This window comes from Lissotriton helveticus, chromosome 6, assembly GCF_964261635.1.
Source record: "Lissotriton helveticus chromosome 6, aLisHel1.1, whole genome shotgun sequence".
Classification (NCBI taxonomy): domain Eukaryota; kingdom Metazoa; phylum Chordata; class Amphibia; order Caudata; family Salamandridae; genus Lissotriton; species Lissotriton helveticus.
Window position 1 is genome coordinate 1,499,434,564 of NC_136067.1, and position 16,305 is coordinate 1,499,450,868.

General features: G+C 37.8%; 2 protein-coding genes across 4 annotated transcripts in view; one reads left to right on the top strand and one right to left on the bottom strand.

Moving 5' to 3' along the window:
* The window catches only part of SANBR (SANT and BTB domain regulator of CSR), a 330,259-nt gene extending 319,546 nt beyond the window's left edge, over positions 1–10,713 (bottom strand). For all 3 annotated transcript variants that reach the window (XM_078649295.1, XM_078649294.1, XM_078649296.1), the window contains exons 1-2: positions 10,566–10,713; positions 6,005–6,170 (exon numbers count right to left, since the gene is read on the bottom strand). In XM_078649295.1, the coding sequence (XP_078505421.1) occupies positions 6,005–6,154 (150 nt within the window). In that variant the 5' untranslated portion in view covers positions 6,155–6,170; positions 10,566–10,713. The remainder of the gene's footprint in view (positions 1–6,004; positions 6,171–10,565) is intronic.
* A 228-nt stretch (positions 10,714–10,941) lies between these two features.
* LOC144761801 (uncharacterized) overlaps positions 10,942–16,305 on the top strand; it is a 206,148-nt gene continuing 200,784 nt past the window's right edge. Inside the window, exon 1 of the mRNA XM_078647044.1 lies at positions 10,942–11,061. The gene's annotated coding sequence lies outside the window, so the exon portion shown is untranslated. The remainder of the gene's footprint in view (positions 11,062–16,305) is intronic.

The window sequence follows — 16,305 nt, forward strand, 5'->3', positions numbered from 1 at the left end:
GTTATTATTGCCCGTTTGATCCCGGTCCTGTTGGTCGGGTCTTTCAGCGCTCTACTTGAATAAACTCCTTACCGTCTTGACACCCTGTGTGACTTCTTCATTACCATTTACAACAGTAACATAAAAATACTTCAGAACAATCCAATGTTATTGTAGTAGTCTCAGACTTTCCATTTTGTTTTGACCAAACGTTTTTATATTATAACATTACTATTAAGGATTTCATTTCCTTGCCTTGAAGGTAAACATACATGCGTAACTGTGGTAGATCATTGAACCCATAATCTTTTATCTGCACTAGTGGTCACAGAAAGAAGACAGTGTCTTATAATCATAGATTGACTATTCCCAATGTTGTAAGTTTAAAGGGTTTTTACATTGGATGGTTAATAAAGGGATTCTGATATTTGTATCTCGCTAGTTGAACCTCTAACTAGCGTGAACGATGAAGTAGAGAACACTAGAGATGGTCGCAGTTATCAGGAAGTTATTCTAGCAGGACCTAAATAATAATATGCAATGCATCTATATCATAAATAAGGTCACTTACTTTAAAAACACGAAATATATTGCTGTAATTTGATGACGCAATCTGGTCTGTACGTCCAACGAGTACCCTTTCTTTTGTTTATGTTATGTAGATATTCTAAACCATAAAGAAACAGTAAATGAACATTTGAGCCCTTATTATTATAGCCTAGTCTTATGATTTCTTCATGGCCAATACTTAATAGACGAACAAGATTGGTGTATTACCTATTTTAATTGAGGTTTGCAGATGGATATTCCATAAACATTGATGTGATTCGTTGGTCTCGAATGTTGATTTAAATTTCTATATTTCCTAAAGAAATTATAGGATCTTTCAATATATTCGATCTTTCAACTTTTGATTTTTTAATTTTAACTAAACAATTAGTAAGGATATAGTTTTTTACTTTAGAAGATGAAGGTACCTTAATTAAGGAGTAGGGGTTCATTTAGACCCGCCGCCCGGAGTTAAAAAGTAGTGGCCGCAGTAATGCGTATTTATGTGAAACTGGAAAGGTATGATCCTCCTGATGTGGGGATAGTTAATTGTGATGATTGCCTACAGAATGGATAGAAAGAAAACTGGCATAAACATCTATACTATATAGTCACAGGGTAGCAATTTCTTAACTAAAACTCTTAAGGAGAGGAAGGACTGATGGTTACCTTTTTGGTTGCGCTCAGAGGCGGTTGATTCAGATGATTTTAAAATAACTCCCTGTCTGTAAAATAGAAAAAATGGTAGGGAAGTTATGTTACTCGCTCATTATTTAAAACTTGCGAGTCAACTAAAGAGTGACTAGATTGAAGGTGCCGCATTAAGGATTTCTCCCAGGACTCACCCAATAGATATCAACAGGGCTCCAAAAATCCGGCGGCGGGACACGGGGGTTCTATGCTCCTTCCACGAACGATGGCAACTGAAAGCTCTATCAACTACTGTTTATATACCCTACTTGATTGGATAAGTAAGTGCACCTGACCTGTGTGTGGGAATGGAGAAAGGACCACCAATTGCAGGGAAGTAGAAAGAGGACTCGATTCTCTAAAGGGATAACCAAGATGGCTTCCAAGTACACTGTCACTTGAGTAGACATAGATGATGGTGTGGAGCGATTAGACTCACCTAACTCAACAGAAGAGTAAAAACGGAGAAGGGAGCCATATTATCAAGGGGCACTAAGGTCAATTTTACCTATTGACCAAATGCAAATTAGGAAACTCTATGTACATAGCGCAACAAGAATAATTCCAAATATAACCATAGGCACGTTATGTATCGAGTAGCGATCTACCTAATAATTTGCAAAAGAAAAGGGTCAAATCGTGCGGAATCTCGTGAGGCTTGGAACTCTGTTTGATACCACTATACGTGTAAACTTGAAGAAACTCCAGATTTTCTATACTTTTAGTAATTAGTAGATCAATGCTTCCCAGATCTAATGTTGCTTAAATCAACATAAACGACAGTGTGGAACGCAAGGAAAATTCCACCTAGTCAGGATAATGGAAGATAACACGAGGAAGTTGCATCTTAGGTGGGCACTGAACTCAATTGTTATTGTTGTAAAAATCAAACCAGGGAATTATCAGTGACACACCGCACGTGTATGCGAGAATAAATCTGGACTCGTTATAAAGCGGTATGCGCTCTATTTTATGGATGTGAAAATCAAACCATAAAGAGAATAGTGCAACTAAATAGTATATTTGACAGAACCATAGATGTCAACATGATGGAAATCTATATCATTTACTATTTTAAAAGATTATACATAAATGATATAAATTGACAGAAAGAAAGAATGGTTATGGTAGTAATAGCTAGAAGAGGAAGAAAGGGGACCCCAGTGTATGTGATATAATACGTGATATCACATGAGGAGAAATACTTTGGAGCTTCTTAATAATTATTTTACTCAGGACACACTATACATAACTGTCAATTTATAAACGGAATGGATCTTCAACATTACATCAGATAGAGCCAAAACAAATATTCCTAAGGTAGGAAAAATCTGCGGTTATTCTAGCAAATAGCGTGCTCCCATGGCAATTCACTATTCATTCCTTCCCGAAAGGTGTTAAAGACAAATATCCAGAACACCTCCCTCTTTTTTCTAATTGCACATCCACCATTGGAGTCTGAGATATGAATTTTTTCCAGCACTCTCCATTTGAAGTCATCTGCTTGGTGTCCCTTCTCCAAGAAATGCTTCACCATTGGGGCAGCAAGTTTGTGAGTTCTTATCGCCGAACGATGTTCGTTTAGCCGTGTTTGTATAGCACGGGATGTTTCTCCTATATACCCGAGGAGACACGGACACTGTATGAAATAGATCAGATTTGAGGATCTGCAATTCCACATTTCTTTCGCCACTGTTGTATGGCCATTGTGTGTGAATTCTTTGCCTCTTATGATGTTTATGCCAGTTTTCTTTCTATCCATTCTGTAGGCAATCATCACAATTAACTATCCCCACATCAGGAGGATCATACCTTTCCAGTTTCACATAAATACGCATTACTGCGGCCACTACTTTTTAACTCCGGGCGGCGGGTCTAAATGAACCCCTACTCCTTAATTAAGGTACCTTCATCTTCTAAAGTAAAAAACTATATCCTTACTAATTGTTTAGTTAAAATTAAAAAATCAAAAGTTGAAAGATCGAATATATTGAAAGATCCTATAATTTCTTTAGGAAATATAGAAATTTAAATCAACATTCGAGACCAACGAATCACATCAATGTTTATGGAATATCCATCTGCAAACCTCAATTAAAATAGGTAATACACCAATCTTGTTCGTCTATTAAGTATTGGCCATGAAGAAATCATAAGACTAGGCTATAATAATAAGGGCTCAAATGTTCATTTACTGTTTCTTTATGGTTTAGAATATCTACATAACATAAACAAAAGAAAGGGTACTCGTTGGACGTACAGACCAGATTGCGTCATCAAATTACAGCAATATATTTCGTGTTTTTAAAGTAAGTGACCTTATTTATGATATAGATGCATTGCATATTATTATTTAGGTCCTGCTAGAATAACTTCCTGATAACTGCGACCATCTCTAGTGTTCTCTACTTCATCGTTCACGCTAGTTAGAGGTTCAACTAGAGAGATACAAATATCAGAATCCCTTTATTAACCATCCAATGTAAAAACCCTTTAAACTTACAACATTGGGAATAGTCAATCTATGATTATAAGACACTGTCTTCTTTCTGTGACCACTAGTGCAGATAAAAGATTATGGGTTCAATGATCTACCACAGTTACGCATGTATGATTACCTTCAAGGCAAGGAAATGAAATCCTTAATAGTAATGTTATAATATAAAAACGTTTGGTCAAAACAAAATGGAAAGTCTGAGACTACTACAATAACATTGGATTGTTCTGAAGTATTTTTATGTTACACAACAAGAGTAATATTGTATATAATGTTTCTTTATATGACATTTTCCTTTTTGTAGATACTATCGTGGCTGCTCCAGAAGAAGGCGCTGGTTCGCCGAAACGCGCGTAGAGATTAATTTAGCCACACTTTTCTCTTAAAAATTGTGTTCATTTTATGTAACTTCCATCTCGTTGAATTATTTGCTTCTTTTTAACAGTGTTGTTGTGTATTCTCAATTTATTGAGTTACATGTGTTTAATGTAAATTGTAAATGTGTATTATTATTTCAATGTGTTTTAATAATTTGTGAATAAAATTAAACTCCCCTTTTTTACAAAAAACCAATGTTTTAGCTCAGTTCATTTCGACCTCTCGTTACGCTCTGTTGCCTAGATTGATACATATCAAATTATTTGCTTTTCCCTGGTCTAGGAACTCTATTTCCATGCACTCAGGGGGTCCTTGATAAATATTGACACGAAGACAATACAACATACAGTAATAAAGAAAATTTGGATCATAAGTGATTGAAAGTGCAGAAATAGTGATTAAAACTGGACACAGGATAACCTGAATCCCATTTTAATCATGGTTCCCGAGGGACGAACGGTTCAGTGACAGCTCACCTTGACGAAAGTGTGACTATAGGGGGCTGTCCTCACTCCCAGGCCATTTCAGGTTTGGAATTTGAAAGAACTCGGTTCCCCATGGAAATCATCCCATTATCTGTTGGGAATATTTATTGAGAAGGGCTCGTATCCTCTACCCTTGGATTAAGGAGGTAGGGTTAGTACCCATGGGATTTATCATAACTGAGTCCTGATGAAAGCTGGGTATTATTATATTTTTTTGCTGGCTGAAACATGTCGATTTTTTTTGCTGAGTAGAGAGGTAGGTGACTCATCATAGCCTTCCATACCACCATCCACTGGTCCTTTATTTGACCGTTGTACTTTGGGCAGGGAAACCATGATTAAAATGGGATTGAGGTTATCCTGTGTCCAGTTTTAATCACTATTTCTGCACTTTCAATCACTTATGATCCCATATTCTTTATTACTGTATGTTGTATTGTCTTCCTCATCCCTATTGCTCCACCATCAACGTCGGCTTGTGCAGAGGTGTGTTAGCAGTCCTGTGATGTAGCATGACACAGTTTACTGTGTGTGATGGCAGTTTTAACAACACGAGTACTCCCCTTGATTACAGCGTTTCCGTACATATAGTTCCCCTTCTTTTGTGTGCTAAACGGTGTTAGTGAAGGTCAAAGTTGGGACTGTTCTCCTCCCACCCCTTATTCTTTGTGTGTGTTGTCCATACCAAGGTTTGACTGCTTGTCATACAGGACATAGACTCTACAGGGAAATGAACTTTGCTACTTAAAGATGCCGTGTGTTGCTGGCAAACCTAGTGCCTGCAACAGTGGCCACGGGATGCAAACCCTATTTGCACATGAGGAAAAGATTTTGGATATGAAGAGTGCCTGAAGCTTTGGCCTCAACAATAGCAATCCCTTAAGGGAACTTACTGATCTTTTCATCTGCCTCCGCCGAGCACTTTTGTGCCCCCCTTCCACTGGCACATACTTCCATATTCTACGCTCGGCACTTTAGTGAGTTTGATACACTGGCGTAAATGTGTATGACATTTTACATAAAGCAACCCCCAAATTATTGGGTTGTCATTATCGCTCAATTTCAGGTCAATTACCAAGTGGGTAAAAAGAGCAAGTTTTCTTGCATTGCACCACACTTTTTCTGATCCCGGCCTAAGCTTTGTGGAATTATGCTCGGTATATAGGAGGAAACCATTGCCTACATCTGTAACTGGTGATTTCATTTTTCCCGAAACAGGCACAAACTATTAGATAATTTGATTTGCTCTAAGGGAAAATATTTTACACAACTAAGCATTCAGTCCATCAGACCAACTAGATGGCTAAACATGGCAAAAACGTGTCACGGGTTAATATTTTATACGTTACAACTGTCCTTCAGATGGCCAACTTCCATCCAAAAATATTAGTTTTACACATAAGTGAAGTAGATATACGACTCTTACCTCTTTGGAACTGTATCCGGGTACAAGCCTTGAAACACTGTCCCAGTTGATGGGCTGCGGAACTCCAAGCAAAGAGCACAGAATCATATCCAATACCATTTGGTTGTTATCATATGGAAAATTATTATTCTCTGAATGACCACGACTCATTTTTTGGCACAAGGACCTAGTAAAGTAAAACAGTATAGATTTAAGACTGTAATAATATTTCCATTTATGACTAGCACTATTAGCACTCTACAGACAATATTTTTGAACAGGTTTTCAGGAAATATTCAAGAACTTTACCACATAAATTCTAGTCACTAGTTGTCTCAGGCACTTTCAAATGCAGGTGCCCTTCTCATCATTATCGTGTACCTTTTATCTGTGTGGCCAGGGCTTTCTGGTTAGTGAGGTCTATTTTTCAGCATTCCATTTCAGCACAGTCACTAATAGTCCAAAAGTTACTTCTTTGCACTAGTGTTTTGATGCCCTTATGTCGCATCACAATTTAGCCTCCAACTATTGGTATGGTACATGTTGATCTTTTAGGGTCAATTATCTTAGTGTTAACACAAAACAAAAAAATCGAATATGACATTTCGACAGATATAGTCGATCACTACCAGTGCGGTTTCTTGAATGATAGGGCTACCTACTAATCTTTCTGGTTTTCCTTCACTCAGATAATGCCACCTATGAGCAAAAAACTGAACTGCGCTGACCAGTAGTACTTAACCCCCAGATGCATCAACAACCTATTTTGCAATTCCTTAATAGCGAAAAATACCAATTCGCTATTAAGGAATAGCAAAATGGAATGCATCAAGAAATCACTAAAAAAAAGCGATTTCTTAGAATTCCTTAATTGCGACTCGCAAATTGGGAGTCGCAATTAAGGAATATCTCCCCATTCATTCCTATGGGCCTAGAATCGCAAATTGAGATTGCGATTTCAAGGGTGCAGGGGTGTCCAAAGACACCCTGTTGCACCCCTGAAATTGATCTGTGCACATATGTTGCGCACACACATGCCCTTAGGGCATGTGTGTGCGCAACATGAAACTTTGAAAAATGCACTTTAGTGAATTTTTCAACGTTTTTGCAAATTACCATGAAGTTGTACTTCATGGTAATTTGCGTGCCCTATTAGCGAATTCGCTATTTTTAAAACTTTCATGCATTGCATTTAAGGAATATCAATTTGAGATTCCTCAATTTGCGATTTTTGCATTTGGGATGATGCATCCAAAATGCAAAAATAACGGTCGCAAAGGGGCAGATTCTGAGAATCTGCCCCTTTGCGAGCGGATTTTTGTTTGATGCATCTAGCTGTAAGTCTTCCCTCCCAGGACCTATGGTTTCGCCATATCCATATGTAACACAAATGGCATAGAATAAGTTTAGAGCTTCACAGTATTGTAGAGTAGATTCACCACCAGAGGGAATTCAAAATACTGCAGTCTGCTTAGATGCTGTGAAAGAGGCATGACTACAGTGCGCAGACAAAGCACGACATCATTGTGTCATTAGGAATGAGGACTAGAATAAGCCACGTCAGATTCCTGAAAAACGCTACGGATCATACATAAAGGTAGCTTATCTGAAAGTATTGTGGATTATGCTGGAGACACGACTTTTGGAATGCAGTGACCACAGAGACAGAGGAAAAATGTAGTTTTTACATTCATCAGAGTTTGCAGTTTATATCCATATGTAAGTCACCAAACATTAAAAATCCCCAGCAGTAAAAGCCTTAATCCAAGAAATCCATGGGAGTTTAAAAGTTTGTCAAACAGGCACAATACAAAGCAGTCCATTAAACCCGAATTCAGTACTAAAAAGAATAAGAGTTCATCATGACATTCATGAATTCACTAGTTTGGATATAGTAGCATCAAGCAGAAAGGAAGGAAGAGCAAAGAATCGAGTTGTGCTGTGCTTTTATTGAATAGAACAGTACATGCATTTTTAAGATCCATGTGAACTTCTAGGAAGACAACATGTGCCAGAGAAAGTCAATACAGATGGTCTTTCAAGTTGTTCTGGATACAGCTTATTTTATTGTAGTCTTAACACTAAATGTACATGAAAAGTGTAACATTCAGTAGAGGGAGACTAGTTTAAAATATCGACCAATACCAACAATGAACTAGTCCACAAATCTGAAAACACTTAATTTCTGAAATGTTCATTAGCCACCAGTGCATGGCATAATCGGTATTCATTCCTCGATAGTAGGTGACCTTACAGGGTGTAGAAGGTTGTCATGAATTTAACTCACAAAAGCACATTAAAATTAGAGGCACCTCATAGGCCTACTTTGGTTTATATGTCCCGTGATTTCCCCTGGACCAACAGAAATTGCTACAGAATTTGCAGTGAGTCGTAGAAGATTATTTTCATGCAGGCAAGATTTATTGCCCAATAATTTATGCAATTGACAAATTCTTGATAAATAGTGCAAGGTTTTAAATTGTTCTGAAAATAACACATTCTAAGAATAGTTTAATAAACAACAGAATATAGACGTACACATGCCTCAAGACATCTACTCATCCACTCGCTATGGCATGTCAGATTTTATTAGGTCAAGCTATTTTAGGGCCTAATGGCTGGGTCTGGCAAGAGAGCTCAAGCTGGCAAAGAATAAGTGTTCTGTTCACACAGAAAGTGAATGACTAATAATGATGCCTTTAAATCTTGTTTTTATCTTGTCACATTTGGTCTGCATTCAAACACAGAGGCTAAATGTCACCTTATTTCTTCCAATTGCTGCTTAATTTATCCTGGAGAAGAGTCTTTATTTTTCTTTCTCTGACTGCAAAGTTAGAGGATTTTGTAAAGTGAACTGTCTGACAATTGTGTTGGGCACACAACATTTTGATAGCTTGTAAATTAATTGTACAGCTATTTCAAAATATATTTCAGTAGTTAGGAAAACACTTTTTTGTAATTTTGAAGAGGTATGGAAACAAAGATGTTCATAGGATCAAATCAAAATGCTTTACTTGGTGGAGTACAAACAATAAATATTATCTGAAACCCAATTTTCACACATTATAATTTGTACACTGTATAGTTTTATCAGTACAGCTGCGTGTGAGTAGAAACGTTTGTGGCCATTTCAATGGAAAATGTCTGTAAATGCTACTACATCATGCTTTAGTAATATATTAATTGAGAGTGAGAGTTTTAAAAATTAACTGAGAAACATTTTAGCCCTTCTACTGATGGCAATGCTATTAGTTAACGGAGAGGCAAGTAAGGGGTTATGTGTATCCTTTATGTGGGCTAGATTTTATTATACAGGAAGTAAACGTTTAGTCTATTAAATCAAATAAGAGTTTTTTTGTCCAGCAGGCATGCTGAACTCTCATATTTGAAGGTGCTCTTGTATGTCATAATGAAGGAAAAGGCGACTGTAAAATACAATGTTTGCCTAGGAACAACAATTTGAGACAAGGTTATGGGTTAAACTCATCCTATCACAACTAGGTTACGTTAATGTCAAAGCTTTCAAAACTCAATCGTCTCTCATACCATTCAAATCTCTCTCAATATATCTACTCATTCATCTAACATGGGAATGTAACCCTTTCCCGCTAATGACTCAAATGTTACCCATGTTATTTACTTCTATCAATCTACTGCAATCATAAAACTGGACGAAATACAAGAGAACTCAAGAGCACAAACTTTAGTAATGAAGTCCATTAGCCGAAAAGTATTTTAAGTAGGTTTATTTAGTCATAGTTGTAGGTTGTTAAGTTTGTATAGAGCAGCCCCACTAGGGGCAGCCTGTCTGCTGATCAGCCCATACTCCACCTGTCACACACCTCCCCTTACAGACACCCAAACATTCCATTCAGCATCACTACTCCAACATGCCACGCAGCACATTCACACCGGCTGAGCAACTAGGGAGAAAGCAACTGGCTAATTACATACACAGGATACTAAACAAACATAATCCAATTGACCTATAACTAAAAAGCAAAAAACAGGAACAACGTAGTAACAAACTCCCTCTAACCTTGGTTTCAGAGTAGTCTACTACTTGCCCCAAAGCGCTTCAGGGTCTTCTTAGAAGTAGTAAGAGCTATATAAATTCAAATACATTTATAAAACTACAAAGCATCTGACATGACTCTCATTGAGAGGGTACCTACCAGGAGACTGCAGACAAGCATCCTCAGCTCCATCAGTAAACAATAAAAGGTACAGACATATGTAGAGGCAACGGCTCCTTTGTAAGCGCATGTTGCTGATTGCAGGGACTGAGGGAATGGGTCAAAGACTGATGCTGTTGGAAGCACAGGTTGCTGCGTCGGGGATATTCACATTTTGTTCTATGGGAAGCACAGAAAGATGCTAAATGTGGAGATGCAAGCTGCAGTGAAGGGAGAGGTCATGATTGCTCTGGGCATGAAGGGTGTGTGGGAACAGGCTGATGTGCGAGGAAGAAAGGGGGAAGACATTCTGCTGCACGTGAGACCACTGCTTATGTGTGGGTGGCACAATAATCTGTGGTGAAGGGGGAAAAAAGGAGGGGGCAGTTAGCTCGTGCATTACCTACCGAGGAGGCTACGGTTGCTCTGGCCTCCAGGCTCCGTCTCACCGGTTGTTGGAGTGGCTGTATGTGTATCTGTTAGACGTGGGTCCCCTATGGCCTCATGGGGCAAGTCCTCTTTCTGCTGTGATACGTATAGCCTGCATTCGACATTGAACCCATGCAACACCTGCTACCTAGCTCCATACACCGGCTGCTCGAACGAATAGGGCTCACCAATCACCGTCAGCAACGAACGAAACAACCCCGCCTTCTAGGTTAAGTATCCAATAGAACCGCAAGCGAGGCTGCAACCTCGCGCCCACTTGTTCTCATGCTTGCTGTCAGCCCCGCCCCACGCCCTTGCCGCAGTGCAGTGACGCTACGCGTTAGCGTCTCGTATCCCAGCAACGGCTTTGGGTGGAGGCCTAGTGTGGCACAAGGTGCTCGAGGCAGTTACGGCGCCCCCGTGCGGCCATCTCAACCTCCTGGAGAGGAGAGTTGCTGCTGGTGTAAAAGCCAGGTGAGGCCACCCCACCTAGCTGTATCTCGGGGTCACTAGAACTCTATCCTTCGAGAAGTTGAAGGCGGGAGGGAAGGTATTGGCTGCAAGGAACTAGGACTGGTGGGTGGGCGTGTCCCTAAACACACTGACGTTAAGAGTGTGAACTTACAGCTGTGATGGCGAACTGCAAAATCAAAACAAAGGGCTTCTATCTGGATAACTCAGTAAACTATCCTTACATCTGAAACGCTTTATTGCCTAGTTTCGAATTAGAATTCTACAAAGCTGTTTGTGCGTTAAGGTTTGGCCACAGCCAAGATATTTAGATTTTACTAAATTTATAGCTTTGCTGGAAATGGAAAACCTTTACTCCCGGAACCCATAAATTGGGAGTACAGAGACGGCAGTGGAAAGGGAGAGGCTTGATGAGGGGAGGGGTCCTGGAATGCAGAGTCTGACATCCAGCTTATACCTTTAGATACTCTGTTGCAAAGAAATTGGCAACAAGGAGAACGTGATAATACATCTGTTGTGGCTTATTTACTTTGTTACAAAGATGCTACATTTCAGAATATCCTAATGGGTTAAAGCACTTGCAGCAGTGATTGTGTGCCAACCATTTTAGAGAAAGAGATAATGGTAAAATAACTTTGGTTATTAATGCACTTGATGGAGTCATCTGTGTATTGTCTTGTCACAGTTTTGACACATAAAGTGAGGTAGCAGGTTAATGTTATGTAGACAGTTGAGTGGGTTACTGCTTTTGACCCAGATTCTTTTGTGACTTGCAGTTCATAAATTGCAAACTTTCTAATATGGTATAGTGAGCTGTGAACCAGCATCAAGGAGCAGGCATGGGTTTAGAAACATATTTCTCACTGTCATTATTCTAAGGTTGCTAAAAAGGGTTCCTTTAGGTAGTTATAAAGTCCTTTTTAGTACAGACAATTCTACTAATGCATTATGTTTTGAAACCTGACTTTGTGTTTCTCCCAACCTCAAACTCTTAAAATATAATGCCTACCAGCAAGGATAATATGGGATTTCTACACGTGGTAACCGATTATCGTCTTATGTGCCATTTCCTGCACATTGATTTATGCACTTGTATGATATATTATCTTTGTATAATGTGTTCATGTGATGTAACCACCGCTGACAACCTATCTTGCAATAAGTAGCACTATAAAAAAAAATACAAAATGATTGCACTATTGGTGTAAATACTCGTAAGGACAAATGCATTTGATATTCTTCCAGTGCATGCATAGCTCTTATTTTCATGGGCTGAACAAAGACCTGCCTCAAAACATAGTTTTTTTTAAGTAATTGAAGTGATAACAAGCTGTGTGTCTTTGTTTGCCTCCATTGCACTAGCATATAATTATTAGGCTCAAGGTAGCTCCCAGCCAGAGAGATCTTTGCAAAAAAAAAAAAGAAAAAGGACTGACATCGCTTTAAAACAGGCAGCTGAAAAATAAAATCCCATCACTGCCTGTAGGTTGCTGCTCCAAACAGAAAGCAGACAACATGCTGGCTCTGCTGAATGTGTTCCAGTGTAAGCTAATTACGCCAGAACAAATTAAGCATATTTCACTGGATTCCAGATCAGGCTCAAAACAGCTGTTGGATCTGGGGTATGTTGGGATCCCTCTCAATTATGTGCTGTCTATACTGTACCTATAGGGCTTTCAGCCAGCCCTCTTCATCCATTGGTCTTATTGTGTCATTCACATTCCCCCTACATACAGCGGGGAGAAGTGGGTCAGCCAAAATTGGCTATTGGCTATCTTCACTATGAGTGACATCATGGAGCACGTTCACACTCAAAGAGGTTCCCTTAAGTGCCAGGCATAGCTATGGAAATATGTGCTTTTTGAGACGAAAAATAGTTTTTGCTTTAAGTCACTTTTTTGTGAGGGGCTGGCAGCTTGAGCAGAAATAGAGCTCTACAAAAAACATTCATAAAGCCAAAGGGCTGGATGCTAATGCAAGGCAAGTTGGCTTTGCCAATACGTGTTTTCATTTCTTTGCTTATTAGGCAGTTGAGGCTATAGAGCTTTGTAAATTAGTTTTCTCTAAAACAGTACATTTGTTATTGAGACTGTGCTTCAGTCCACAGTGGAACAAATGGAACTCTAATAGAAAGCCTTTATAGCAGTTGTCCAAATAAGGGTTTTTGTAGCAGGAACTGAAAGTACCTCTGGGGTGTTAATACTTATTTGTTCACCAAGGGCTAGGTGAACTAAAAAAAGAGCTATTGCATTTATAAAGTGATATTCTTCTATTTGAGGCCCACAGCAATACCTTAGCCCATGCGGCTGATGCTTGCAAGCAATGCCTTAGTATGACTGCACTAACCCAGTCCTTTGAACACTGCACCCATAAGCATTGGAAATCTACGTTCATTATTAGACTTGATTTAAAACGCAGTCTAGGTGCAAGCAATTGGCATTTGCAAGAACTGAGAGAAATGTGTACATTAATCGTATGGTTAATGTTAGCACTCAACACCCTCATAAAACAATGATGTTAAAATAGTAAAGAATACACATAGTATTGTTTCTTAAGAATGCTATGGCAAAATACAAGATGATACGATAGTGTACTTATAAAAAATTCCTTTATTTGAAGAGCAGTTTTAACTTGAAAGTTGCTTGTAGCCTGTATACAACTTTATTCTTGCAGCCAACGCATTTCGTTCTTTTAGAAACTCTTCGGGGCTACAAATAGACATACATATAATACACAGTATGTTACAAATAAAAAAAAATATGCAACATTACATATCAATCAAAAATGACCAATAATTTTACTGTGACTTCATCAAGGCTATAAGTGAATACATCACATTTCATAAAAAAATAAATTATTATACTAGATACTAATCAATTCAGTCTTTATTCGGATATAATTATCCATAAAAGCACAATTCAATCACCACCAAACAAAAAATATGACTCTTATTTAAAAATCTCATATGGATTCGCATTTAAAATCTTATATAAATAACTAGATACTAATAATCCCTACGCCAATCCTAATAGTGCGTAAAATATAGTAGCATGGTGGAAAGAATCACCATTTACAAAAATTATAATAACAAAATTATGCACAAGGGAGCCCAAAATACACAATAAAATAATAATGTCACCCGTGTCAAGCTCTGATATTACCTTGCAATGTGGTCATTTTTGCAAATTCAGTACACGACCAATCTATGTTAAACCTCAAATTGTATTCCCATCTACTCATGCTTATAAGCATGAGGAATAGTGACAACACCCAATACGTTCTGGACAATTGGGTACATGATCAAGAAGTATATAGTCATTTTAGAAATTATTTTATGTTGTTAAGACCCACCTCATTCTGCTGTCACATCTATTTATTATTTTCGTACACTCAGACAGTTATATTATCATAGAGTAATTTGCTTGGGTGGGCTACTCCCTTACATGAGTTAGGTGGGGCAGCAATATAAATACATATGGAGTATGAGTTATTACTATATAATGTTTTGGTATACTTAGTAATGAGCTAGGGACTTATTGGACATAGGACTGGTCTTCCTATTATTATGGTATGAGGGGTAGATTAATGTAAACATAATATGGATGTATTAACTTTTTTTATTGTAGAAGGCACTAGTAGCTTTAATAAAATTTGAATACTAATAAATGACTGCCACTTGTTGCGGATAGCAACAGTTGCTTTATATTAACAGTGATCTATGCTAACCAGTATATGCCAAGTTGGCATCTGTGGATTCCTTCATATTCAGGAAAATATAGTTGTGCTGAATGCTGGTTATTGTATCAGTACTGATGAGATTAATAATGATTTACATTACATGTTTTAAATTTGTAGTTTATTTATAATTCCAAAACTATCGTTTAGTCATTCACTACGGCGAGTATTCAAATACGAAATGGGACATGTTAAAATGGCCCTCATGTGGCAGGATTTGAAGTATGAGTAGGTCTCATGACTTAAACAACATAATGTAGGCATTCTAGTATTCCAATCAACAATAATTCTAATAATGAGTTGATTATGAGGCTATTATTGAATTTTTGTTTTTGCTCCATTTATATCGAGGAACAGATTTACGTTTTGATTAGATAACACCCAACTTTTTGGAATATTTTGAACAGGTTAAGATGACCGTCACTAGATGTGTGATTTAGAACAGTATGCTCTTCATGTATGACACCGATATATAACGTGTTCCAACATAGAAATTCTAGCATTCTAATTAATGATATTTTTTATTATGGGTTTGATTAAAAACATATAATTTAAACTATTGCCGAATTATACTTATGCTAGAGCAGTTCGTTGATGTTTTGATAACATACAGCTTTATACATTATTTAGGACAGCTTAAGATGGCCGTCACTTGGTGTGGGATTAGGAATTTGTATTGGTAAGCAGGAACATCTTGTCATACATTTAATATTGACCAATCTTCAAAAAACAACATATATAACTCTAAATCACAAGTAAAACATCTTACTTACCATAGTAATACATATATAATGTAATATAGCCATGCAGAGATTGACATTCATAATGTTAACAGAAATAATGTCTTAATTTAACAATGTAGATATATGATGTGTACTCCAATAATATCATAAAGGGGAAAATCAAATAGAAATTTGGCTTATATACTTGTGCTCATATAATCGTGCAATTATGTTCAATATTTGTTTCCTCTTATCTCTTAATGGGATGGTGTGAGATGAGCATGCGGGGGGGCAGCATGCCAAGTATTGGCTGGAACACATTTTCTGGGGGAGGTATATTGATGATATACTGAACATCTGGAATGATATGTAAATGAATATACACACTTTTTAAGGCTTTTTGAAAAATAATTTATTCAATGTCATTTAATCATGACATATGACAAATATAGAATTACGTTTTTAGACCTTCTCCTATACATAGCATCCAACATGATACACAGTGATGTATAACAGACGGACAAATACTTATGGAGCTCAAGGCAAGTCCAAGGATCACCAGGACAAAAAGGACTGGAATTGGGTAGCAAGGACCATTAACACAAGGCCCTTGAAGACATGACAAAACATGCAACAAAATATTCCAATAAATCACCAATTAAGAATATGTTCTTGGAACATAAACGGTCTAGGGAACAAACCAGACGACACTCAGCTTCTACTTTACCTCCAGAAATTTGATATAATTGCCCTTCAAGAGACCTGGCCAGATCAACCTTACCAAGTACAG